Genomic DNA, 26177 nt, shown 5'->3' on the forward strand with positions numbered 1-26177 from the left:
AATGTTAAAGTTCGTACTGTACAATTAATATATGTCTATTTATTTTCTATCTTTGAATGTCAGGGGGTTAAAAAATAGTATTAAGCGTAAAGTATTTTGCAAGGAACAAAAAGCAAATTGCGTATTCTTACAAGAGACTCATTCTGTTTTGAATGATAAAAAATTTTGGAAGACACAATAGCCGCGTTTCCACTGTCGGGCCAGTGCGAGCCAGGGCTTTAAACGGGCCGTGCCGGGCTAATAGCCTCAGGCCAATAGCACCGGGCCTGCGTTTCCACTGTCGGGCCAGAAGCTCCACAGCGCTTCACTAAAACACGCCCGTAACACGCCTCTCTGGAACAACGTCACACTAACCCATCATTTCACCAACAAATGGACGTTTTATCAGAAAACTAATCAGAAATCACTGGAAACAGCGTTGAAAACAAACATGATAAAAGCGGCCGTTTGCTGGATTTTTTTTTGTTTTGTTTACTTGAATATTTAAAACCCAAGCATCGATGTTTTACCACAGGTTTACAATAAAAAGTGATACATTGATCATAATGAATTAATTTATGTCAGAATTGCACATTAGTCACTCAGAAATAAATTACCGTTAGGTCTATTTCACAAAAGAAAGAGGACACACTTCTTCAGGCGCATCTGTTTCTTTATCTGGTAGTTACAGGACACATAGATACATCACATTTAGAAAGAATGATAATTTCTACAAATATATGCCATACGACCTGAGGAGCTTTAGCACTCTCTCGACTCCCATACAGATATTTTCAGTCAGAGAAACAGAGGAAGCTCCCGAAAAAAAAGTTGCTTTATTTTATGATAGTCCGGTATAAAGAGACGAGACGTAGGCTACTGACAGATAAAAACATGACTGTGATAGCCTTTAAGATTGGTCTGATTTCTTCAAGCGTTCACTATGTTTTTTTTTTACTACGCGTTTCTTCAAGCGTTTACTATGTTTACTATGGTAATGGTTAGCGCGCATAGTCTTTTGCATCACAAACAGAAGGCATTCAAACATGAACGCGAGTTAAATTATTTTAAAAGTCTTTAATGCTGACAGAATCATTCGGCGCTGCCGTCTCCCGACTCAGGTGAACTCCGCCTCTGTTCGTAACCACTCCTCTAGCCCGAGCTGGCCCGCTTTGGCCCAAGGTATTCGACGGGCCAGAAATCCTGGCCGTTGGCCCCGAGTAAGCCCCGATCAAGCCCCGGAAGTGACAGTGGAAACGCGACTGGCCCTGGCACGCACTAGCACGGCCCGACCCTGGCCCGACAGTGGAAACGCAGCTAATGGGGTGATTTAGCCCTGTTTGCACATGGATCTTGTCATTCAGCTGGAGTGATGTTATTATTTAATAGATTTGAAGGCTCAGTAATTGTTCACAAAGAGGATACAGAAGGTCACTGGATAATGGTAGCTGTGGAAATAAATGACTTATGTTATATTATTATGAGTTTATGGTTATAATAACAAAGTGGCTAATAGAGAATTGTTTGAGACACTTGCTAATATGGTTAATGAATGGAAAATAACTTATAAATCAGTAAATGTGATAATGGGTGGAGACTTTAATATAGCACCTGATTCATGGTTAGATCGAAACCCCCAAAGAAGTACACAGTCTGTGTATAATGATACGATATTGAATCTGTGTACAACAACAAATGTGGTTGACTACTGGAGAATAACTAACCCGAACAGCATTCAATATACATGGTTTAACCCCTCAGGTAATGGACAATGCTCGAGACTAGATTATTGGCTTATTACTAGTGAATTATGTAAGGATGTTTCAGACTGCTTCATTTCAGCTTCCCCACTTACGGATCATTGTATGGTCACTATGGCTTTATCCATTTCTAAGAAACCTCAGTTCTCTCCTAATATTTGGAAATTCAATAATGATTTGTTAAATAATGATAGTTTTTGTCAACAGGTGATGACTCTTATTGAGGAGATTGAAAAGCTTGACATGTCTTACATGAATAAATGGGAATGGCTTAAATTTAAGGTCAAAATATTAGCCGTTGATACAGGAAAATGCTTGTCAATGAGGAGAAAACAAAAACAAAAGGAATTGATTGGGGAAATAAATTTATTGGCAGTTCATTCACAAGTATCACCTGAAAACACAGCAAAACGTCAAGAGTTACAATCTCAGTTAGATGAGTTGTATTCAGAAAAAGCAAATGCAGCTTATATCCGCTCAAGAGCCCGGTGGATTGAAAAAGGAGAAAAAAGTTCAGCGTATTTTTTCAGCCTTGAAAAACAAAGACAAACAAAGAAAAAAATTAATAAGCTTGAGGTTAATGATATTATAATTTAAGATCATAAAGAAATCCAGAAAGAAATTTGGCTTTTCTATCGTAACCTGTATACATCTAAATTTAATAAGGCAGATTGTGATTCTTTATTTAAAAATATTACAGATAATATTCAAAAACTAAATGAGGATGATAAAAACTTAATTGATGATGAGTTGACTACAGTAGAAATAGATGTGGCATTAAAACAAATGAAGAATGGCAAATCTCCAGGTATCGACGGGTTAACAACACAATTTTTAAAGCATTTCTGGAAGGATATAAGGAAATTATTATATAATGCATTTTTGGAATGCATTCAGAAAAGGAGCTTATCCCCTACAATGAAGACAGGATTAATAACCTTGCTGCCTAAACCCAAGAAGCAATTGTTGTCATTAGATAACTGGAGACCAATAACTCTTCTATGCACCGATTATAAGTTATTTGCCTTGGTTTATGCTAACCGTCTAAAACTTGTACTGGGGAAACTTGTTGGGGAGTTTCAATCAGCATTTATTAAGGGAAGATATATCCAAAATCACATTAGATTAATTCTAGATATGATCGATTATAATTCAATGATACAATCAGATAGCCTTATTTTATTTATAGATTTTTTTAAAGCATTTGATACCGTGGAGCATGAATTTATATTTACAACTCTTAAAAAGTTTGGTTTTGGTGAAGGGTTTTGCAAGGTTTTTAAAATGTTATATGATATTTATAGTTATATATCCCTCAATCCTGGAATGACTCCTAGAATTGAAATTTTGTGTGGTATCAGACAGGGTTGTCCAATTTCTCCAAAATTGTTTATACTATGCACTCAAATGCTAGCTTATTTAATTGTCAACCATCACAATTAAAAGGAATAACCATTTGCGGCTATGAATATCGAATCAGTCAATTTGCTGTTGATACAGTAATATTTTTAAAAGATAAATCTATAATTGAGAAAGCCCTGAATATTATTTAATTTTTTTCAAGAGCATCGGGTCTGTGCTTAAACCTTAAAAAATGTGAATTGCTACCTTTGTATTCGTGTGAAGAGGAAAGTATAGATTCCATTCCAGTTAAAACTGAAGTAAATTACCTTGGTTTAACAATATCTAAAGATTCAAAAAGCAGAGAACTAGTAAATATAGAAGAGAGAATAAATAGTATGAAAAAATATCTTAATCACTGGCTTATGAGAGAGCTATCTATTATGGGCAGAATCCTTTTGACTAAAGCAGAAGGCATATCTAAACTGTCACGAACTGCACCGGGAAACAGACAGGTGATCCAAATGCAGGCTTTTATTGAAGGATAATCCAAAGAGCACAAACGGGGAAACAGGCAGTAATCAGAGTCCAGATAAGCAGTCCAAATCAGCAGCAGAACAAACAGGGAACAGGCAGTCGGGTAATCAAAGCAGGCAGGCAAGAGGTCAGAAACACGGAGACTAAGGCCCCGTTTACACGATGGGAAAACGCAGATATTTCCCTGCGTTTTGGCCTGTCATTTACACGAAAACGCCGTTTTTATCCCAGAAAACGATTATTTCTAAAAACTCCGGCCAAAGTGGAGATTTCTGAAAACGCCGGTTATGTGTTGCCGTGTCAACTGGGAGAAACGGGGTTTTAGGTTCTCAAACGTCACATTATGCGCCAGAAAATGCTTATGTCATGTGAGCGCCCTATGTTTATAGTTTGTTTAGCTACTGTTTGATCATGGATGCTGTTAAGGTGGTACTCATTTTTACTTTTGTGCAAACGCTTTTGGCCTGTTTGCATTTGCTTCGCTGTCTGTCCACACGAACGAACCTCACGCCATGTCTGTTGTTTTGAAAGGAACTGGAAGTCGCTCGTGCTATTCGTTGTTGTCGATTTTGAGGATTCTGATTGGCTTGCATGGCTTTATCCTTTACCCTACACTGCCGCCCATTGTATTTATGCGGGTTGATGTAAACGACAACTTTTTTTGAAAACGATGTTGTGTGCACGATGTTATTTTTGAAAACGGAGGGGGAGAAATATTCGTTTCTCTAAATACCCGGCTATGTGTAAATGTGGCCTAAAATACTAGAAAACTTAGAAACTAGAAACAAAGCTAGATCATGCAGTGTGACACGTACAATCCTGAGCACTGAACAAAGGAAACATACAGGTTTAAATAAGGATACTAACAAGCATAATCATCAAACAGGTGCATGACATAAACAGGTGCATGACATAAAGCATAAAGAGTCCAGGATAACAATATAAAATGAAACCATAAACTAGGAAGGGGCGCCCTCCAGTGGCTCACACGGGCACTCTAGGCGCTGAATGTCACATAAACTAATTTACCCATCTTATTCTCTTTTTGTTTCTCCTCAATTGATAAAAAAAGGTTAACTCTGTCATTTTTAATTTTATTTGGAAAAATAAAACTCATTATATAAAAAAATCTCAGATGATTAAAGACTATAAAAATGGAGGGCTGAAAGTCACTGAATTTGAATCAATGATTGGAGTACTCAAGATGAATTGGATAAAATCATATTTAGCACAGCCTAATTCAATGTGGTTTCATATACCAAAGTCTGTATTCAAGAAAGTTGGAGGACTGGAGTTTTTGCTGAAATGTGATTTTGAGATTTCTAAATTGCCAATTAAGCTTTCAAAGTTTCACAAGCAGACTTTGCAATACTGGAAAATGATATTTTCTCACAACTTCACACCTCATGGATCCACCCTGTGGAATAATAGGACCATTATGTTAAATAGGAAATCAGTATTCAAACAAGAGTGGTTGGAGAAAAAAGTTTCATTCGTTGCTGATTTGATAGATGAAGCTGGTCAATTTATTCAATATAATTCTTTCATAGAGAAATTTGCGGTAAAATGTTCTTTTAGAGAATGTAATAGTGTTTGTAGAGCAATCCCCCTTCCACTAAAACAAATAATACAAAACACACTTACATATTCAAATGTATCTGTTAAATTGCCTGAGTTGAAGATTGGAGAAGTGTACATTTGGGATAAAAAGTGCAATTGGAAATTTATGTAAAAGTAAATTATTTTACGATTTAAATACTCCAATAAAAGTTAAAATTAATGAAAATGAATCATTCAGTAACAAATATTGTTATTATCTTAAATGGCCAATTGTACCTAAAATAAAGGAGATGCAGTTTCGAAACATCAATAATGTTCATCCTGCTGCTGAAATCTTAAGGAAAATATTCCGTTTTGAAGTAGAATTATGCGGATTCTGCTCAAAAGAGCCTGAAACCATTGAACATTTATTTTTTTCTTGTCCGCTCACATTGAAATTCTGGCAGGATCTTTACAGCTGGCTAAGTACTGGTACTGATATTCCTTCATTAAATGTATCTCAGGTTTTGATATATGTAGATGGTCTCTCTAAAAATATGTCATTGATGTTAAACGTTATTATTTCCTTGGGTAAATATCATATTCATAAAAGCAAGTGGAACAACAGTAAACCCTCTTTAATTTGTTTTAAAAATGAATGTAAGAATTATCTAGCATCCATCAAATACTTAACCAAAGATAATCAGTCCCTTTGTAAACTGTATAAAAACATGTTTGAGTCTCTTTCTTTCTAAGATCTTGTCTTTCTTGTCTAAGATTTGTTTATTTTATTTTATTCTTCCTTGCAATTTGTAACCCCCTTGAATGTTTGATTTATGCTTTTGTTTATTGTACTAATTATGCAGTTGTTTTTTTATTTTTTTTTTATTTTTTTTTGTTTGCATATTATTGTTCCCTATTTAAGTTTGTAAATTGATACAGTTCAATAAAAAAAAAAAAAGCTTCTCAAGAGCGGCTGCACTGGGCTGCACGTGGGCTGATGACGACACAGCTGTTCCACGATTGGCCGGATTCACCGCACATGACAACGATCACGTGTGTTTCGTGTTTATTCCATGGTTTATTCGAACACACCTGTAGGTTGTCAGCTTCAGCTGCTCCAGCACACATCCGCATCATGGCTGAGGAGTGCTGCAAGCGTGGGATCCGGTTATCCGTGCTCGCAGCACTCACAGGTACCTGCTCAATAACAGCAGCAGCAGCAGCATTGCATGTGATGATAATAATTTGTGTTTATCTTACACGTTTCTTTTGGACTGTTTTAAACGGTTGTCGAGTCACTCTTTTCCCCTTACTTTCGCAATGTTGCTGGAAACGTTCTTGCGGGGTATTATAATTCAAGCGAAAAGCCCAAAACATGAGCACAAGTCAACTTTATAACGGGGCAAGTGACGTACTTCAACAGATATACTAATTAAACAAGGTACACCTTACACTTGTCTGGGGATACAAACACAATGTACTGTACAAACCGTTTACATTGCAATGCTGCACAGCTGAGTCATGAAACATGGGTTGTGTCCTGATAGGGGTGTAGCAGCCATTATAAAAGTGGGGGGGACAAAAGCTGTGACCCAAAGGTGATGTTCATAACAGTGTTTTTCGTGGCTCAAAAAGAGGGCGAGGTGGTAAAATCCTAATAATGTATTTTAATAATAATAATTAAATGTGTATTTTTTGTAGATCATCATATACACTAATGTGTTTCCCACCTTATTTTTGTGGGTAGAGCTTGGTACCTCTAGGGGGGTCCGGGGCATGCCCCCCTGGAAAAAAATTTTGTACATTTTAAAGATAAATTCATTAATCTGGTGCACTTTGAGTCACCCGAGTCCATAATCCACCCGCAAACCGCCCGATGATATCCTCTGATTTAGATATCTGCATCTGATCATCACATTACAATTATTCAAATTCTCAGTGTTAAGCATGATAATATGGTTATACTGTATATCACACTGAAGTAGGCTGATTTAAAATGAACATTTATGTAAAATAAAAGTTATTTTGGCAAAATTACATTTCCTTAATAGCCTAAACAGAGACTTCACTCCCTTCGAACTTAGATTGTCAATGTTTCATTACATCACTGTTTGAAAACACTAATTTTTTATACCTTTATAAAGGGCATTTCCCCCTAATTGTTTTAGCCTAAATGTTTGCTCCATCTTTCATTTCAAATTCTTAAATTTGATCAATATATTCAATTAGAATAATAAGACACTAGGCTGTTACCAATCAAATTAAATAATTTACATTGAAAAATTATAACTGTATTAAATATTTTTGAATAAACAAATAAGGAATGTTGAAAATAATGATACTTTATGAAACTAAACCGCCAGTAGGAGGCGGCAGGCGACCGTCTTAATGAGCGAGTCATCGAGTCATTCATTCAAACGATTCGTTCAATCAGTTTATGAATGGGTAATTGAATCTTTGACTCAACCGATTCGTTCTCGTTCAATCAGTTTATGAATGGGTAATTGAATCTATGACTCAACCGATTCGTTCTCGTTCAATCAGTTTATGAATGGGTAATTGAATCTATGACTCAACCGATTCGTTCTCGTTCAATCAGTTTATGAATGGGTAATTGAATCTTTGACTCAACCGATTCGTTCTCGTTCAATCAGTTTATGAATGGGTAATTGAATCTTTGACTCAACCGATTCGTTCTCGTTCAATCAGTTTATGAATGGGTAATTGAATCTTTGACTCAACCGATTCGTTCTCGTTCAATCAGTTTATGAATGGGTAATTGAATCTTTGACTCAACCGATTCGATGGGTAATTGAATCTTTGACTCAACCGATTCGTTCTCGTTCAATCAGTTTATGAATGGGTAATTGAATCTTTGACTCAACCGATTCGTTCTCGTTCAATCAGTTTATGAATGGGTAATTGAATCTTTGACTCAACCGATTCGTTCTCGTTCAATCAGTTTATGAATGGGTAATTGAATCTATGACTCAACCGATTCGTTCTCGTTCAATCAGTTTATGAATGGGTAATTGAATCTTTGACTCAACCGATTCGTTCTCGTTCAATCAGTTTATGAATGGGTAATTGAATCTATGACTCAACCGATTCGTTCTCGTTCAATCAGTTTATGAATGGGTAATTGAATCTATGACTCAACCGATTCGTTCTCGTTCAATCAGTTTATGAATGGGTAATTGAATCTTTGACTCAACTGATTCGTTCTCGTTCAATCAGTTTATGAATGGGTAATTGAATCTATGACTCAACCGATTCGTTCTCGTTCAATCAGTTTATGAATGGGTAATTGAATCTTTGACTCAACCGATTCGTTGAAAGCGCTGAATCATTCAGTAATGCAACAAGTGTTGCTGTGAGATGCGTGTTGTCGCAGTATATAATTTAAAGTGCTTTAAAAAATTATTACTTTTGTTATTTGAAAGCGAAATCGAATGTCTTTAATCACTGCATGCCGAACATGGACATTGTGACTAACCTCTTAGGTACGTTTAATTGTTTTAGACGCCCTCTTGAAAGATTACACAAGTTCAGATGTAAATAGCCTGTCTGAATAACATTAGCTGCTCATTTAGTTCTAGAGTAATCAGGTGAATTGAATGTTGGCTTATTCAATAATATAGAGAGAGTTCGAGATCTACCATTGTTTGAAAAGGTGATGGTTATACCATAACTTTTATCATATCACTGAAACTTCCAAAACGTTGGTATGAGAGTCATTCCACGAAACCGGTATGATTTGAGTCCCTCTGACGTTTTTAAGTGTATTTTACCTATTGGGTCACCAAAATCTACTCTTAAAAGCTTTTTGTATCAATTGAAATGTCTCCTTTAATAAAATTTAAAAATAATGACATACATATTATCTTTATATTAGAAATTATCTTGTTTTTCAGTTGACACCACCTATTTTGTTATGTCCCTCATGGCCTTCTTTGAAAGTGTACTTGAAATATGAATAATATAATTAGAAAAAAGTCCATAGATTTTGCCATTCCCATGAATATCTATCTGTGCTTTTTTGCTGGTAATGTTTTTTTTCTAAGTAAATTCATGATTATTCATCAAAATCACATTATTTAGTTCCGTCCCTCAGTAATCCCTCAACCCCGTTACACAAACCATTCTCCCCCATAAAACTAATGAACAGATCCTTATATGTGACATCAATAACAGGAATTAACAATAACATCATAGAAGTCTTCTGAACAACACTGTGTGTAGACACAGGCAAGTTACCACCCTCTTTTATAACTATAACTTATTTAGAGTTGTGATAATGTGGTCGTCAAGCTCAACGACTCAACCCCGTTACATCAAATAAAGATAGAATTCTATTACTTGTGAAAATTATCTTTGTCATTTCAAAAATATACATGATTTCTTAATACCATGTGCTCTCTTGTTGTTCACTACATGTAGAGCAGTGGCCATTTTCAAGCAAAAAATCACAACCCCGTCACACTCAACCCCGTTGCTTTTTTGCCACGAAGCGCGCGCACATGCAAAAAAACACACAAAAACATGTTCGCACAGACACACAGACACATCAAAAAAAGCACACAAGTAATATGTTTTATTTTGATGACCTATTTAGTCAGTTAATGTTCTTCTAATGTATTTAAAGTTATTGTTGTTTTTCCTGCAATCGGGTTAATAAAACTGAGTTGCAATTGCAATTTATATATGTTGTTTTTCTTGGTTACATAATGAAATACAGTGTTGAACTTAGTCTGAAATGTTCAGAGCAATCATACTGATTTTAGTTCAAATTCTGAAGTTAAGCCACATCTTTGATCAAAAATGATGAGGTTGCTGTCATAAAAAGTGCCCATTTCAGGCTTTAGTAAATCATAAGTGTAAAATTATATGTAAATTGTACATTCACAATTACTGAATTAGTGTGAGGGACATATGATTAATAGGAAAATGTTGATTTCATTACAAATATATTTTATAATCATATTCAGAGAGCTCCCATAGTGTCCATAACGGGGTTGAAGAATAATAGTGCCCATATCTTAAAATAATTGCCAATAATAATAGGGATTTGATGCCTGAGGTGGGAAAATATGATTTTCATATGATTACAGTTAAACATGTAATATATGTTGTGGGTTGTTCAGAATAGTAATACATATAAATAAAAAATCCAAAAATGTGTTTGTCCAAATCGTACTGGTTTCGTGGAATGACTCCTGAATGGAAACCGTACACTGGTACTGACTTTGTTAAATAGGACTTGTCCGCGGTAGCTCTTGGTTTCAATCTGTCTCGGACATTACAAGGCATATATCCCGGTCCAAGCGTAGTTATGAACAGATTAGCCGTGCACTTGTTCTTCGATGCCAGTGAGGATCTATTAGGGAGCAGCATTTAACGCCAGACCCGAGGGCTAGTCGTCACGCACACAGCAGTGTTGCCAGATCACACAAAAAAAACCTCATCTGTCTAAGGTAGAAAAAACCTCTAGATTTGGACTGGATTTTTTATAAACAACTAGTAGTCAGCATTCCCTACTGTATTTAACAAATTTCAATAATATGCAAATAAGCATACCTGTGATTGGCTGTAACCATGTTCATTGTCCAAAGACATGCTGTTCAGGTTGATTGGTTACTCTAAATTCCCCTTTGTGTGTGTGTGTGTGTGTGTGTGGTGTCCCGTCCAGGGTGTAGTCTCGCCTTGCGCCCTGTGTGTGTGTGTGTGTGTGTGTGTGTGTGTCCCGTCCAGGGTGTAGTCTCGCCTTGCGCCCTGTGTGAGTGTGTGTGTGTGTGTGTGTGTCCCGTCCAGGGTGTAGTCTCGCCTTGCGCCCTGTGTGTGTGTGTGTGTGTGTGTCCCGTCCAGGGTGTAGTCTCGCCTTGCGCCCTGTGTGTGTGTGTGTCCCGTCCAGGGTGTAGTCTCGCCTTGCGCCCTGTGTGTGTGTGTGTCCCGTCCAGGGTGTAGTCTCGCCCTGTGTCTGCCGGGTTAGGCTCCGGCTCACCGCAACCTTGTAAAGGATTAAGCGCTTCATGCTAATGGATGGATTTCTTCATAACCCGCAATTTATTTATTTATTTTTTTTAATCAACATAATAAGGGATAATGATGGTAAATTTGGCAGAATGTTGAGTCTTTGAGTATGTGAGCTAAGTACCGTACCCCATTGTTCTGTAACCCCCCCCCCCCCCCCCTTCTTCCGCTGGGATTGAAGCGTTTCTTCCCATATTGGCACGTCATACTTCTACCACTACGTCTGCCATATATTTGTAAAGGGAGTGTTTGGGAGGGGTTTAAGTCATCTTAAATTTGAGGGGCAAACCCTGTAAATCTGTAGGGAGAACGAGCATCACCGCTTCATCCGGCACGGGGTCACGGTGGGGTCACGGTGGGGTCACGGTGGGTCACGGTGGGTCACGGTGGGCCGGAGCTCATCCCGACAGGCACTGGGTGCAGGCGGGCACACGGGAACCAGGCCATCACAGCCAAGAGCCTCAGCAAACACCAGCTTACACTGTGTTATTTAGGATTGACACTACTCATTTTAAGATCATTCAAAAAATAAAACTTTTACCTTAAAGGGGACATATCATGCTAAATGCACTTTTTTAGCCCTTAAATGCATTTTGTTGTATATTTGGAGTGTTTAGAAGTACAGAAAATATGAAATTATTCTCTTCAGGTGCTTCGTTGATATCTTTATATTCTGTTTTGGTCATATTTTTCAACCTGTTCCGATTTTTCTGTTCTCTATGATGTTTTTTGAACTATTACGTCACAGTATTTGCAGCAGAACTGCCAAATAAGGACATTGACTTCCGGCCCAACACTTCGAGCAATCCGCCATTTTTATTTCTCGCTGCAATTTTGTAGTCCAAACTAAAGGATGCAGAAGTTACGAGAGGGTAAGTTAAAATGTTCGGTTGTTGGATGTAGTAACCCACACGCTTCATTACACCGTCTAATGTAGATGAACTGCCGCGCTTGTGACAGAGAGAGAGAGACCCGGTCGCGCGCGCGCAGGCGAAAGTGTAAACACGACTTCAGTCTCCAAACTAGACGCTGTCTTGCTCTCTCTCCCTCGCACATATTAATCAAAATAAATCGACACGGTGGTAAAAGGTCGGAAGACCAAAGTTTCATGTGTAAATACAGTAACACACCATTGCGATACATCCATATGAAGACGTTGTTCTGCAGGTTCGTCGTCTTCATTTTCATCTTACGTTTATACGTTGAGAAACTGCAAGCTTCCAGGTTGTGCTATGTGACAGGATATGGAGCATTTCTGCTGATTTTATTCTGGCACAGTAATCTAGAATAGAGCTTGAATAAAGTCAGTGTTTTTTCTCCATTCTGTGCATGTGGCTGTAGATCAGGGGTTTATAATTCTTGCCAGGAGGCCCACGCCCGTTGTGTTTACGCTTCCAAAATCCTTTACAGTCCATCTCGGAGCATCCAAACAAAAAAAGACTTGTCTCATAAGGCTCGGTGTGTCCACACACATCATTAGCTCACATAAGTTCATGTTGCACTGTTTTTTGGGGTTTTTTTGCAACCTCGCGCAGATTGAGCCGATCAGATCTAGAAAATAGTCTCTCTAATATCCCTCGTTTTCTTACGTGTTATTATGGCTCGTTTCTCCACACATTTTTAAAAGAATGTTAAAGTTTTTGTAACACGCCTTGAACATGGTAAAAAAACTAAACAAAAAAAAGAATATTAACTATAATAAGTATAATAGGTTTCTGGATTTAATTCCTTATTGCTCTCTCACCAGGAGTTTTTCCTTCCAGTGCCAAGTGAAAGGGAGTTTTTCTGGCTAACAGGTTTGATGCCGGATAAACCTCTTTAACAGATGTCCATCAGAATAGGGTGATTGCAAGAGATCCAGGAATTAGCACATATAATGGCATAATCCATTCTCAGCAAGAGAGGAAAATTAGAATGGGAATTAGAATTAACAAGGAACTAGGGGTGCACAATATATCGAATCAATATCGTTATCGCGATATCACGTTGCCCGATATAATATCGAAAGTCTCGCGATATTTATACGTTATTTTGTTTATGATGCGTCCCGTCCGACATGCACCGTTGCATTTCCCCGACTGATTTCCTGGTTCTACTTCTCCATAAACAACATGAAATCGAGGAGAGGGTTAACTTTTCATTCTACAGATTTCCAACAGTGGTCAGAAAGAACAGGGGAGACACTTTATTTCTCTCAATATGACTGTAGAGTCGCTCCAAAGCTAATCGCCGTCACTCTCTCACTTACTCACACACACACACACACACACACGACACTTGCCGGCTCGACGCACACACCAGCGTGCAAGTATAAACATCAGGCCACCTGGCCACTTCATGCGTTATCACAGATCGGATAGCTATCTGATTTATCAAAACGATTCCTTTTACACCTGTTCACATGTGTTTTTGCGAAACGGATATAAATCCGATCTTCAATTCCCGCGCTATATGCAGAGTTCACGTCACCGAACACAGAGCTGCATTTTATTGATCATCAGCTAAAATGCAGGGTTCGAAATGAGGGGGGTCTGGGGGGGTCCCGGACCCTCCATAAGTCATTAGGGACCCCCCATAAGAATTTATTTTTGGATTTTGGGGGGTCCCCGACAAATGTATTTTAACATTAAAAATTATTGTGAAAATTCTAGGTCTTTAGTGACGTTTTATATTTATAACAGTAATTAATTTATTTCCTAGCGCGAGGCAGCAATCAGGGCAGCTATTAGCCGAGTGAGTTCCTATACAGCGTCACAGATTGTTGTTGTGGTGCTCCCGCAGACACGCACTGTAGCTGAACGCGGCAAAACGAAACAAAGAGTGAAATCCTGAATGAAAATCCTGTAAGTGCTTCGATTATATTTATATCTCCATAATTGCTTATAGTAAAATATTAGGAGTTCGAGTTCCTATATCAAAAGTTGCATTAACTAGATACCCAGTGTAATGATTAGAAGAGTAGGCTAGGGGCTACGTTTGTCAACGTTTCTTGCTATCTGTAACGTTATGTGTATGAAGCCAAATGATCTGCCAGCTAACAGCAGACTATGGAAGCTTGTTTCCGCCACAGAGTGAAAAATAAAAAAGGTAATTGCGACTTTTTAATCTCACAATTCTGACTTTTTATCTCAGAATTACGTGATATAAAGTCGCAATTGCAGGTTATAAAGTAAGAATTGCGTGATATAAAGTTGCAATTGCGAGAAATATACTTGAAATTCTGACTTTTTTTCAGTTTATATCTCACAATTCTGACTTTATAATACGCAATTGGGAGATATAAAGTCAGAATTGCATGATATAAATTCGCAATTGCGTGTTATAAAGTCAGAATTGTGAGATATAAACTATTCTGTGGTAAAAAAAATAAAATAAAAAAAAGTCTGTCTTTTTTTCCTTAGAATTGGACTTTATATATCACAATTGTTAGTTTATATCTCACAATTCTGAGAAAAGATGTCAGAATTAAACTCTCAATTATGTGTAATAAAGTCAGAATTGCGTGATATAGCCTAAAGTCGCAATTGCGAGAAAAAAAGTCAGAATTCTTACTTTATAAGACGCAATTGCGACTTTATTTCACGCAATTCTGACTTTATATCTCACAATTCTGACATTATAACACGCAATTGCGACTTTATTTCACGCAATTCTGAATATATCTCGCAATTCTGAGAAATAAAGTCAGAATTGCGTGATGTAAACTCGCAATTGTGAGATAAAAAGTCGCAATTTTCTTTTAAAATGTTTTATTCTGTGGCGGAAACAAGCTTCCATAGCAGACCAGCAGCTAGACTAGTTATTCAAAGCTAGCATAACCACCTACTTTTCCAGTCAGTGATTACGAAAGATAACCAGGTCTGTGAGTTGATTAAAGTGAATGTGATTTGAGCATGAATGAGTATACATGAGAGCTTGGTAAGCTATCTAGGAAGCTAATATTATTTTTCTTAATTTAGAATCCTGCATCATGGAGAGAAAAAGAACTTGTAACTTTGTTGCTCCAGAGTTAGAGGTTTACCTGTTAGATTATAGCCACTTATCCAGACACCACTACAATACTGGGCCTAGCCCAAACCATGAAAAACATCCCAAGACAATTATCCCACCTTCATCATTGGTCCATATAATTTTGCCTACAGTATATAGTGTAGCAAGGTAGTCTTCAGAATTTTTAATAATTTAATAATTAAATTTTAGGGGACCCCCCCAAGAGTCCTAAGTCATTTCGAACCCTGCTAAAATGTCAAAATCAAATACCGCAATAATAGAGAACGGCAACAGCCCTGGTAAGATAATTTCGCTTCTTTACTTTTAATGAAGATACTTGTGTGTAAAGCGTCTGCGACTTACTTTCACTTTGATTTGCGATAGTTTGCGCGTTGGCTTGATACCGGTAGATGCTCAGCTGCTCATGCGGTGATGCGTGTTGCAGTAGCATCGTCATATCTGGCCTTAACATGACATGTAGCCTATAACACGTTCTCACACGTTTATTTATTAGTGTTTTTGGGAGGAGTACATTTGCATATGTGGATTCAACAACCAAATGCATTTACACTTGTCCAGTTTTGATGCGGCCCAGATCTCCTCATGTGGTTTCAGCGACCAGATTCAAATCCGTCTCGAATGCGCTCAAAAAACCTTATGTTGAAAGAAAACTTGTTTTATTTGTTATGAATCTATTTTGATGCGTTTTCCCATAACTTTTGTAGTTTTACATATGTTTAAAAATATCGAAATTAATATCGATATCGCAATATCACTTTTTGTCAATATCGTGAACCCCTACAAGGAACACACTAAGAACTCATCTCTTATTAATAATTTCAGTCCATAACTGAAGTAATATGGTAGTATCGACTTATAGCTGCACACCTATTGAACATGATAACAAAAAAATAACGTGATGGAATGTAAATGTGTGTCTTCAGCTATAATAAGGGGTTTCATCTTCCGGCTTTAACTCTTAGTGTTCTGTCTGCCCTTTAAGCTTGATCTAGATTTTGAAACCACCTCATTTTTATTAATTAAAGTAGTAAATAAATGAATTAGAGTTTGAATTTGGACAGACTTTAGTGTGAGACTTTGCTCCTCTGTTCTGGTCTCATGACTCAGGTGTTTTGTAACAACAAAGGCTAAAACGGAGAATCTGCAGGCCTCCTGTACACATCATCATAGATACTACGAAACTGATTACCTGTTTCATATCAATCCTCTGCCTGCCACAGTTTGAGAGTCTTCAACCGTTTGCATGAAAAGGGTGATCAGAAAAAGACGCTATAGCTTTAATTAATAACTCATTTGAACTGGAGCATCACCTCCTCGGTGGTTATTGTTAATAGATTGTTACTTTTCCGAATTCAAATTTCTCCTTTCAGTAATTAAGTACAAAACATTAATTAATTAGCCTACAATCTTGTTCTTCTATTCTCCCCTTGCACTAATCCCAGAGTGCACACAGCAGCGCACAGCGAAACTACCGGCTGAAAGACCAAAGCAAAGGGAATGAACCTCGTCAAACCATGGAATCATAACTGACCACGTTGTTAAAAAGGAGTCCGATTTTCTTCTTTATTTATTTCAGTGCTTTATCCAGTCTAAAAAGCTACATAAGGGAATCCAGGGGGATATTTTAATGTCGTCTGATAACTACACTGCAAAAAATGCTTTCTTAGGCCCCGTTTACACGATGGGAAAACGCAGATATTTCCCTGCGTTTTGGCCTGTCATTTACACGAAAACGCCGTTTTTATCCCAGAAAACGATTATTTCTAAAAACTCCGGCCAAAGTGGAGATTTCTGAAAACGCCGGTCATGTGTTGCCGTGTCAACTGGGAGAAATGGGGTTTTAGGTTCTCAAACGTCACATTATGCGCCAGAAAATGCTTATGTCATGTGAGCGCCCTATGTATGTTTAGAGTTTGTTTGGCTACTGTTTGATCATGGATGCTGTTAAGGTGGTACTCATTTTTACTTTTGTGAAAAAAAAAAGAAAAAAAAATAATTTTGTGCAAACGCTTTTGGCCTGTTTGCATTTGCAAAACACAACTGCTGAACTATATCGAGGAGCAGAGGCGAAGGAGTACACGAAAATCAGCATTTTTACAGCAGCTTTCCCTTCCAAGACGCCGGTACATTGCCTCCCAATGTCTGTTGTTTTGAAAGGAACTGGAAGTCGCTCGTGCTATTTGTTGTTGTCGATTTTGAGGATTCTGATTGGCTTGCATGGCTTTATCCTTCTCCCTACGCTCCCTCCCTCCGCTGCCCATAGGTTATGATGGCGCTCGAAGGCGAATTTATGCGGGTTGATGTAAACGACAACTTTTTTGAAAACGATGTTGTGTGCACGATGTTATTTTTGAAAAAGGAGGGGGGAAAATATTCGTTTCTCTAAATACCCGGCTATGTGTAAATGTGGCCTTAGTTAGTATTTTTTTTTTGTTTCCAGTCCAAATATCTAAAAATTCTTAAATCAAGAAGCATTTACTAGAGAAGTAAAATGACATAAGAAATTCTATTTTGTTTTAAGGTAAAAAGAAAGTAATTAAAGTAATTTTTGCTTAAAACAAGCAAAATAATCTGCCAATGGGGTAAGCAAAAAAATCTTTTTTTCCACTCGAATTCAGATTTTTTTTCTTGTTTTCCATTCTTATTCAGATTTTTTTGCTTACCCCATTGGCAGATAATTTTGCTTGTTTTAAGCAAAAATTACTTTAATTACTTTCTTTTTACCTTAAAACAAAATAGAATTTCTTATGTCATTTTACTTCTCTAGTAAATGCTTCTTGATTTAAGAATTTTTAGATATTTGGACTGGAAACAAAAAAAAAATACTAAGTAAGAAAAGCATTTTGCTGACAGCTGTTTGGAAGCAGATTCTTAAAGTGACAGGAAAAGAAACCGTCAATCGCAAGTTCATTTTACAGATTACTAAAATAAACCCTTCTAACATCAGCTCGAGTCTCATGTTTCCAAAATGAGTCCGCTAACCATTTTGAAATGTGGGCAGAAAGACAAACCTGTAAAATGCCTAAATAAAGTTGGTGCCTGTTTGCCTTGCCAGTTCCTTGTTCCTCTCGTTGTCTTTGTTGATCATGCACCATGCACTCAGACTTTTTCTTTAGTTTTATTCACAGCGCTGTGCAAAGCAGATGAATCTCTGGTGTACGGAGAGAGGCAGTCTTCTGTAATTGTTCCCGGGTTCAGTGGTTTGGGAACGAGTGGACGTTTAAGCTGGCAGTTCTCCAGCCGTAAGACCAGCGCGGCTATTCTGGATTATGTCATTGGAAGTGCGGAAGCCGACATCAGTCCCATGTACAAGAACCGGATTCAGTTTTTCCCCCCCAACGCATCAGTGCTCATTAAGGCCTTGCAGTACAGTGACGAAGGCAACTACACCTTGACCGTGCAGGGCGCTGTAGCCAAGACAAGAACCATCCTCCTGCAAGTCCTGGGTAAGTAGCACCGATGCCCGTTTTTGGTTACGCTTGCACGGGAGTTTTCAAATTTTGAACCCTTTGGAAACGGAATTTTGCATATTCGATTAGTATTTTTTTGTGAGAACAACACTGAGGGGATTGACTCTTGCGATTGAGGACTTGGTGTGTTGATTAGTCAGCAGAAAGGGAAGAAATAAGGGCTACTGAATGAGCGGATCGGGTTTTCAGGGTTTAGTCTCTCTTTTGCCAGGAGCTCCTGCAGGTGCTCTTCAATTCCAACCACCAGTCGCCTCAGTCGCCTGTGTTGCTCTGCACCCAGGGCCGGCGATTGCTATAGGCGAACTAGGCGTGTTGGGGGCGCGGACGCACTCTAGTAGACCTACTTCCCATTAATCATAGAATTAGAACGAAACGCAAAATAAAACATGTTTATTAAACATGATCAAAGGGCAAAGGGCGCCCCTTCAGCCACACGTTTAATTACTTGTCAACCTGATTATTAGATTGAATTTATGATTTTTGTCGACCATTTCTGGATGGGGGGGAGGGTTGCGTTACGTTAGGGAAGTGCTCAGCTGCTGTCGCATTGATCGAAAATGAAGCGGTCTAAAACCTCTGGTGCACAGGGACGAAAACGGAGAAAGGAAGAAGATAAAAAATAAAGCTCAGTATAGAGTAAGTCTTCCCATCTCAGCCATTAAGGTGTCAAATGGAATAAATTTACTTAGTATTGTAGCCTACATCACCTACCTAATATTGGACGTTTCATTGCTGTCACTAAGCTATCACTAGCTAGCTATTTATTTTGAAGGTGAATAGAAATGGCAGAAACAACTGTTCATCTTTTATTATTTGAGATAGTGATAGAACTAAAATAACTTAAATCTTTTAATTTTGTAGTGGTACGTACATTATCCATAATAGCACATTTGTTCGTAGAGTAGCTTATAGTTAAACCAATTTAATGGTTATAATTTGCTTAAATTAATTTTTTATTTGGTATTTTATTTGGTAAATATCCTTGAACATTCTTTGTAGAATTTGTGTATGAACAATTTATTACAGTTGATTATTCAAGTCATAATTTGCTTGTTGAAGTGTTGGAGTGACTATTAGTGCATTTTTGTTTGTTCATCAATGAACATTCTTTGTAGCATTTTTGTATGTGCAACTTATTAGTGTTTATCATTTAAGTCATATTTTGCTTGTTGGAGTGACTACAGGTGAAACTCGAAAAATTAGAATATCGTTCATTTATTTCAGTATTTCAACTTATAAGGTGAAACTATATAGACTCATTACAAGGTGAAACTATATAGACTCATTACATGCAAAGTGAGATATTTCAAGCCTTTGTTTGTTATTATTATGGCTTACAGCTTATGACATATCAATTCATATTAGTTCTAATTTTCTGTGATTTTGATTTTGGGGTTTTCATAAGCCTTTTAACTTTTCCTTTTGCTCTTTCTTTGGACCAGGACCACTGTCCGACCCACTGATTTTCAGTTATGAGCGCGACTCCTCTGTGGAGCTCAGGTGCTCTGTGGTGTCGGGGTCATTGCTGACGTTCAGCTGGGATAGGGGGGGCTCCACTCTGCAGAACGACACCAAGCACCAGCTGATGGAGGACTACAGCACCCTCACTTTCACCCTCACAATACGCAACCTACAGAAGTCCGACTGTGGGAGCTACAGATGCAGAGTGGCAAACCCGCTGTCTGTGAAGGACAGTTCTTATGACTTGTCCAGTGGTAAGTGTCTGGTGTTTACTAGCGGGATGCGTTTAACCGAATTAGAAAAAAGAAAAAAAACCACACCGAACTGGAGCCTCAACTATAACAGTTTTTTTTTTTTTTTTATTCCTGACAAGTCATTCGCAAAAATTGGCCAGCGCACCTAAAGCCGAGGGGACACTAGTCTACATGTTGCTAGAAATATGTAGAAAGGGAGATTTTTTTTGTAGAAAGTGACGTGGAAGCTACACTTTATCAAAGGACTTTTGCTTTTGTAGAAGCAAGAGGAGGCGTTGTGCCTCCCTCAACTAGGGCTAAGACCGCCGTTTTGTAGGATTTGACCCGCGCTGACAAATGTTTCTGCATTTGTAAACTGTGCTTCAATAAACTGAGTGCCAATCATGGCAATACCAGCAATTTAAGGAGACACTGACAGGCAAAACACAAGACTCAGTCAGTCACATGTAATAGTCACCATTAACCTTCTGGTTGTAACTTCTCCTCTTCTGATCACTGTCAGGAAATGGGAAACCGCTGATAGGCGTCAACATTCGATTTTAAAAAGGTTATGCAATAGTTTATGCGTTCATTTCTTTCAGGAGCAATTTACCCATCTTATATTAAAATTTCCCAGATTAAAAACGAATGTGTTGAAATTCTGCACAAAATGGGTCAATAATAGGCTACTGAAACATTTTGTGTAGCTTTTTGCATTGTCTGTGTGGTGTACTGTGCACCGCATCTTTGAAATATTTCTTTTGTATTTTATTCCTCTTTGAAAGTGTCGGTAATGCCGAATTTGTGTTAAATCCTTTGAGTATAGAGCCCACTGTTGATTAATTTGACAGCCTGCGTGGAGGTCTATAGCCTTCAAAATAAATAAATAATGCAAAACCAAATTTGTGGGAAAAGCTTTGAGTATAGAGCCCACTGTGTGTCTCAAACATTCCAATACAGAGTCTGTGCTATAATGAATTATATAATAATATAGCTGTGCAAAGTTAGGTGGTTTGAAGTTGAATACTGTGTATAACCCTATTTTTTACAGTCTATGGTATAACCCCTAGTTGTTTTTGTTAACCTGCAACCATGTCTTGCATGCTGCTACCTTCAGGGAAAAAATAAATCAAATACCAATAATATAATAAAACATGTCTCAAAATAATAATACATTTTACATTACAGATCTACTGATAGTATCCAGTGTTTTCTCACTAAATGTTGCTATATACATGTAATAACAAATATTTTCCTACCAGATTGAAACTGAAAACTGAACCGACAACCGAGTTTTTAAAAGTAAAACCGAACCGAACTGAAATTTCCAAAACTGCACACCCCTAGTTTTTAGCCAGGACACCGGGGTTAGTCCCTCCTACTCTTTCCAAAATGTGGCATGGGATCTTTAATGACCACAGAGAGTCAGGACCTCTGTTAAACATTTGATCCAGAAGACGGCGCCTCCCTCAGGACAGTGTCCCTCTGTCACTGCACTGCACTGGGGCATTGGTTTGCTGTTTTCGGTCCAGTGGGAAGACTGCACCCTACTGGTCCACGAGTATATCGCAGTAACTATGGTCAAGTTCACATTTCTAAAGAGCCAACACACCAAGATTCTTGAAAAAGTAAATGGGACTTTCAATTGAAATGTGAAAATGTGAATTTCTTTTTCAGGAATTATGCAAAACTAAAACTATTGCATAACACAGAAGTTTTTTTCTTTTTGTTTCTTATACAGTCAAATGAAAAAGAAAGAAGGTATTAATCGATATACATATGGCAGATAAGAGGAACGGTCATAAATCAAAGCAATTCCAAGAACAATAATACTGGTATATCGGTTTTGTTTTTATGCTTGTGCGAATTTTATTTTAATCTTAAATACGCTTCATTCTCAGGATAAGGAATTAGTTATTGATGTGGGATTAGCGCTCGGTCTCCTAGACAACTAATTTATTGAGCATTTGAAGCCTGTATAATAAGCCATTATGTAGAGGGGGAAAAAAAGGTATGTCATGCTTAAATTGAAGAAATATCCTATTTTCTCAAGCGTTAATGCAGATTCTATAGTGAAGGATAGGATTCTGAGAGAATGGTAGGTGGAATTATGGCGTCTGTAAGAGAAATGATATTGACGGGCTTTTGTCTAGGCTGTTGTGTGTGTTTTTTCCCAGGTGAAGTGTGTAGGCAGGAAGTGTACCTGCAGTGGTTGGTGCCAGTCTGTGCCCTTGTGCCTTGCGGGCTGTTCCTCATCGGCTCAGGGGTTTTTTGTGAGTGCTGAATCTTCACAACCTTGTAATCAGTATACTAAAATCAATCATCCTCAGTCCTGGCCCTCGAGCCCCAGTCTTGCAGGTTTCTTGCCGTTTCTTCAACATTCCAACTGAGCTCTCAAATGCACAAACCCGTAATTGAAGTAATAACGTGATTAACTAGAGAGTTTTTTTTAGTTGTTTTCAGTAACCAAAACATTTGTTGAGAGTTTGGTTAAGGTTCAGTTAAGCACCTAAGGCAGGGGTGGGCAAACCTTTTGGCTCAAGGGCCACACTGGGTTTTAAAATTTGACAGAGGGCCGGCCCAGTAGCAGATTACGAAACAAATCTCATGAAAGTGTGTATCTATACCACAAATTTTATTTTTCTCGTGCCATTTATACGCCAAAAATAAGCACTACAAATACAATTCGTGGTATTCGCTTACTTTCATGAGATCGGGCTGAGCAAACACATTTACGTTGTGGCAACGTCTGCGCGAAATTCAACAATTGAGAGAGACATTATGACAATACATTTTTATGCTAGATATCCCCCATTTAGCATGTTATGTTTTGAGGTTAATTTTTAATTAGTCATACTTTTCTAAGTGTACACTTGCAGGTGTTTTGTTTCTAATTTACTGTTAGGCCCATTAAATAATAATAAGGATTACAATATTTTAAAAGTATAGGCAATAATTATCTAACACCAGATGTTAGATAATTATTGCCTATACTTTTAAAATATTGTTTATCCTTATTATTATTTAATGGGCCTAACAGTAAATTAAAAAAACAACTGCAAGTATAACGTTAACGTTACACTTAGAAAAGTAAATAGACAGAAGGTTACGTTAATACAACTTTATTAAAACTGCATATGGAAATCAATTTGCACTTCCAAAAGTCATACATTTGTGGGGAAAAAACGAAGTAAATGAATATAAAAATTTATTTTAAGAATAATAAAATAAAACATAAAAAGCAAAGGCAGATCAGAACATTTAATGAACAAAACCGGGTTCTGTACATGATGGCAGACATGTGAGCGTAATAAACGGTCGGTAAACGGAATCAGTCAGGATAACGTTACATCCACAAATCCAGAGGAGCAAAGAAACTAATTAGCAGACAAAGGAAAAACAGGTGTGCAAGCGGTTACCAAACATTTTATTCTCTGTCAGTTTCCAAAAAAGGAAAAACATTAACGTGCACCAAGTCTATGCGCTTAAGTCGCGTCTGTTTGGTTTCCATGGTGACGCGTCATTGCTTGTTACGTGACGCACCGCAGCCAAAACAGCGCTGAATGAATTATGATCTGCTATTATGTCATTTTTCCTTTTTTACATTTGTTAGCTATGGCATGAAATATCTGATATTACGATTGTAAAATATATGCAACGCAATATATATATATATATATATATATAACGAAATGTATTGCAAGAAAAAGGCAAAATGAATGCGATCTTAAGACATTTTTTTAAATACTCGACGGGCCGGATTAAACAGCCTAACGGGCCGCATGTGGCCCGCGGGCCGTAGTTTGCCCACCTCTGACCTAAGCACTCCGTTGGTCAAAAACCAGCAGACGCAGTGGGGCGCCAGGAACAGGGCTGATAAACGCTGGAGTATTCTCTCTTCGGAGGCAATTAAATCCAACCGCTAATCACAAATTATAAATCTGTACTATTATAAAGCAGTTTGATAGTTTGTAAGAAGTCACCTTTCTACTATTCATCAAACCAACCGCTATTAAAGTCTGAGTTGCTATTAGCGGGTGGGTCAAAATTTTGATTTAATCTGGCCCTTTGTTTAGAATTTGAGTTTTTTTTTTTTTTTTTTCAGATTTCATTAAGAAGAAGAAGAAGATGAGAGAGAGTCATGAAATGAGCGAGGTAAACACCGTTGTGTGAAATGTGTTCCTGCACAAAAAGGTATTTGGGTGGCATCGATCGTGACACAGTAGCGGTCTCTTCTGGCCTTCTTTGTCGTTTTGCCGGTTGTGATGCACATAAGGGGGGTCGACATCTTGGAGTAGAGTGACCTCGCTGTCATGTCTCACAAATATTACTGACATTGGCCAGTCCACCCACTGGCCCCGCGGACCCTCCACCCGCGGACCCTCCGCCCACTGGCCCCGCGGACCCTCCGCCCACTGGCCCCGCGGACCCTCCGCCCACTGGCCCCGCGGACCCTCCGCCCACTGGCCCCACGGACCCTCCGCCCACTGGCCCCGCGGACCCTCTCCCCGCGGACCCTCCACCCGCGGACCCTCCGCCCACTGGCCCCGCGGACCCTCCACCCACTGGCCCCGCGGACCCTCCGCCCACTGCCCCCCGCGGACCCTCCGCCCACTGGCCCCGCGGACCCTCCACCCACTGGCCCCCGCGGACCCTCCTCCCACTGGCCCCCGCGGACCCTCCGCCCACTGGCCCCCGCGGACCCTCCGCCCACTGCCCCCGCGGACCCTCCGCCCACTGGCCCCGCGGACCCTCCACCCACTGGCCCCGCGGACCCTCCGCCCACTGGCCCCGCGGACCCTCCCCGCGGACCCTCCGCCCACTGGCCCCTGCGGACCCTCCGCCCACTGCCCCCGCGGACCCTCCGCCCACTGGCCCCGCGGACCCTCCGCCCACTGGCCCCGCGGACCCTCCCCGCGGACCCTCCGCCCACTGGCCCCGCGGACCCTCCAGCCACTGGCCCCGCGGACCCTCCGCCCACTGGCCCCGCGGACCCTCCGCCCACTGGCCCCGCGGACCCTCCACCCACTGGCCCCGCGGACACTCCGCCCACTGGCCCCGCGGACCCTCCACCCACTGGCCCCGCGGACCCTCCACCCACTGGCACCGCGGACCCTCCACCCATTTTCGGATCGGAACTAGTGTTACAAAGCATTGTTTCCACACGGCATATATAGGGTGAGACACACACGACTTAAAGACTGGACGTGGGATAGACCAGCCTTTTTAGGCACCTTCATGTAGGTGATTTTGAAATACATATTTTGATATTTTGCAGAGGATTTGAAATAAATTAATAGCATGAGATGGACACACTTTGTTCAGAAATCATGCTGAGGTACAAGGTGTTTTATTTTGACTAATCTCTCAACTGTGGTCTTTAAGTCAGCAGAGAGCATAAGATGAAGATTGGGTTAAGAAACAGTTTTGAGGACTGATTTACATGTTTGCATTAAAGAAAGTGCTAGTGAAATTATAACTCTAATCTGTTGATTCCGATGATGAAGGCTGAGTTTGCGGCCAAAACATCGGTTCCCTTTCGTCCTGGGAACGGAGACGTGACGTCGGGGAGTTCCCTGACGAATTGGGATCACGCTAAGGAGCCAATTGCCTTCGAGAAGTTAACAACGAGCCAATGGACATTGGCATGCAAGTTTTGCATTCCGAGACCCGCCTACCAGCGCAGGAATAAAGGCGGAAGTAAACACTGCGTCATCATTGCCTTTCGCTTCGGAGCCGAACAGTCACATTGAAACTGTTGACAAGCCTGAAGCCTTTTGAGAAGAAAAGCAGCACGGAGAGCAGTACACAGA

General features: G+C 39.2%; 1 protein-coding gene across 1 annotated transcript; it reads left to right on the top strand.

Annotated features, from left to right (window-relative positions):
• Positions 1–6277: 6277 nt before the first annotated feature.
• LOC311086262 (HEPACAM family member 2-like) lies at positions 6278–24747 on the top strand. Its single transcript, XM_084119055.1, has 5 exons — positions 6278–6352; positions 18317–18646; positions 20113–20385; positions 22542–22637; positions 24470–24747. Exons 1-5 carry the CDS (start codon positions 6295–6297, stop codon positions 24535–24537), a joined length of 825 nt encoding a protein of 274 aa, XP_083975181.1. The 5' UTR covers positions 6278–6294; the 3' UTR covers positions 24538–24747.
• The last annotated feature ends 1430 nt before the right edge of the window (positions 24748–26177 follow it).

The sequence above is a fragment of the Abramis brama genome (genome assembly GCF_963993115.1).
Source record: "Abramis brama genome assembly, chromosome: 7".
NCBI classification, from domain to species: domain Eukaryota; kingdom Metazoa; phylum Chordata; class Actinopteri; order Cypriniformes; family Leuciscidae; genus Abramis; species Abramis brama.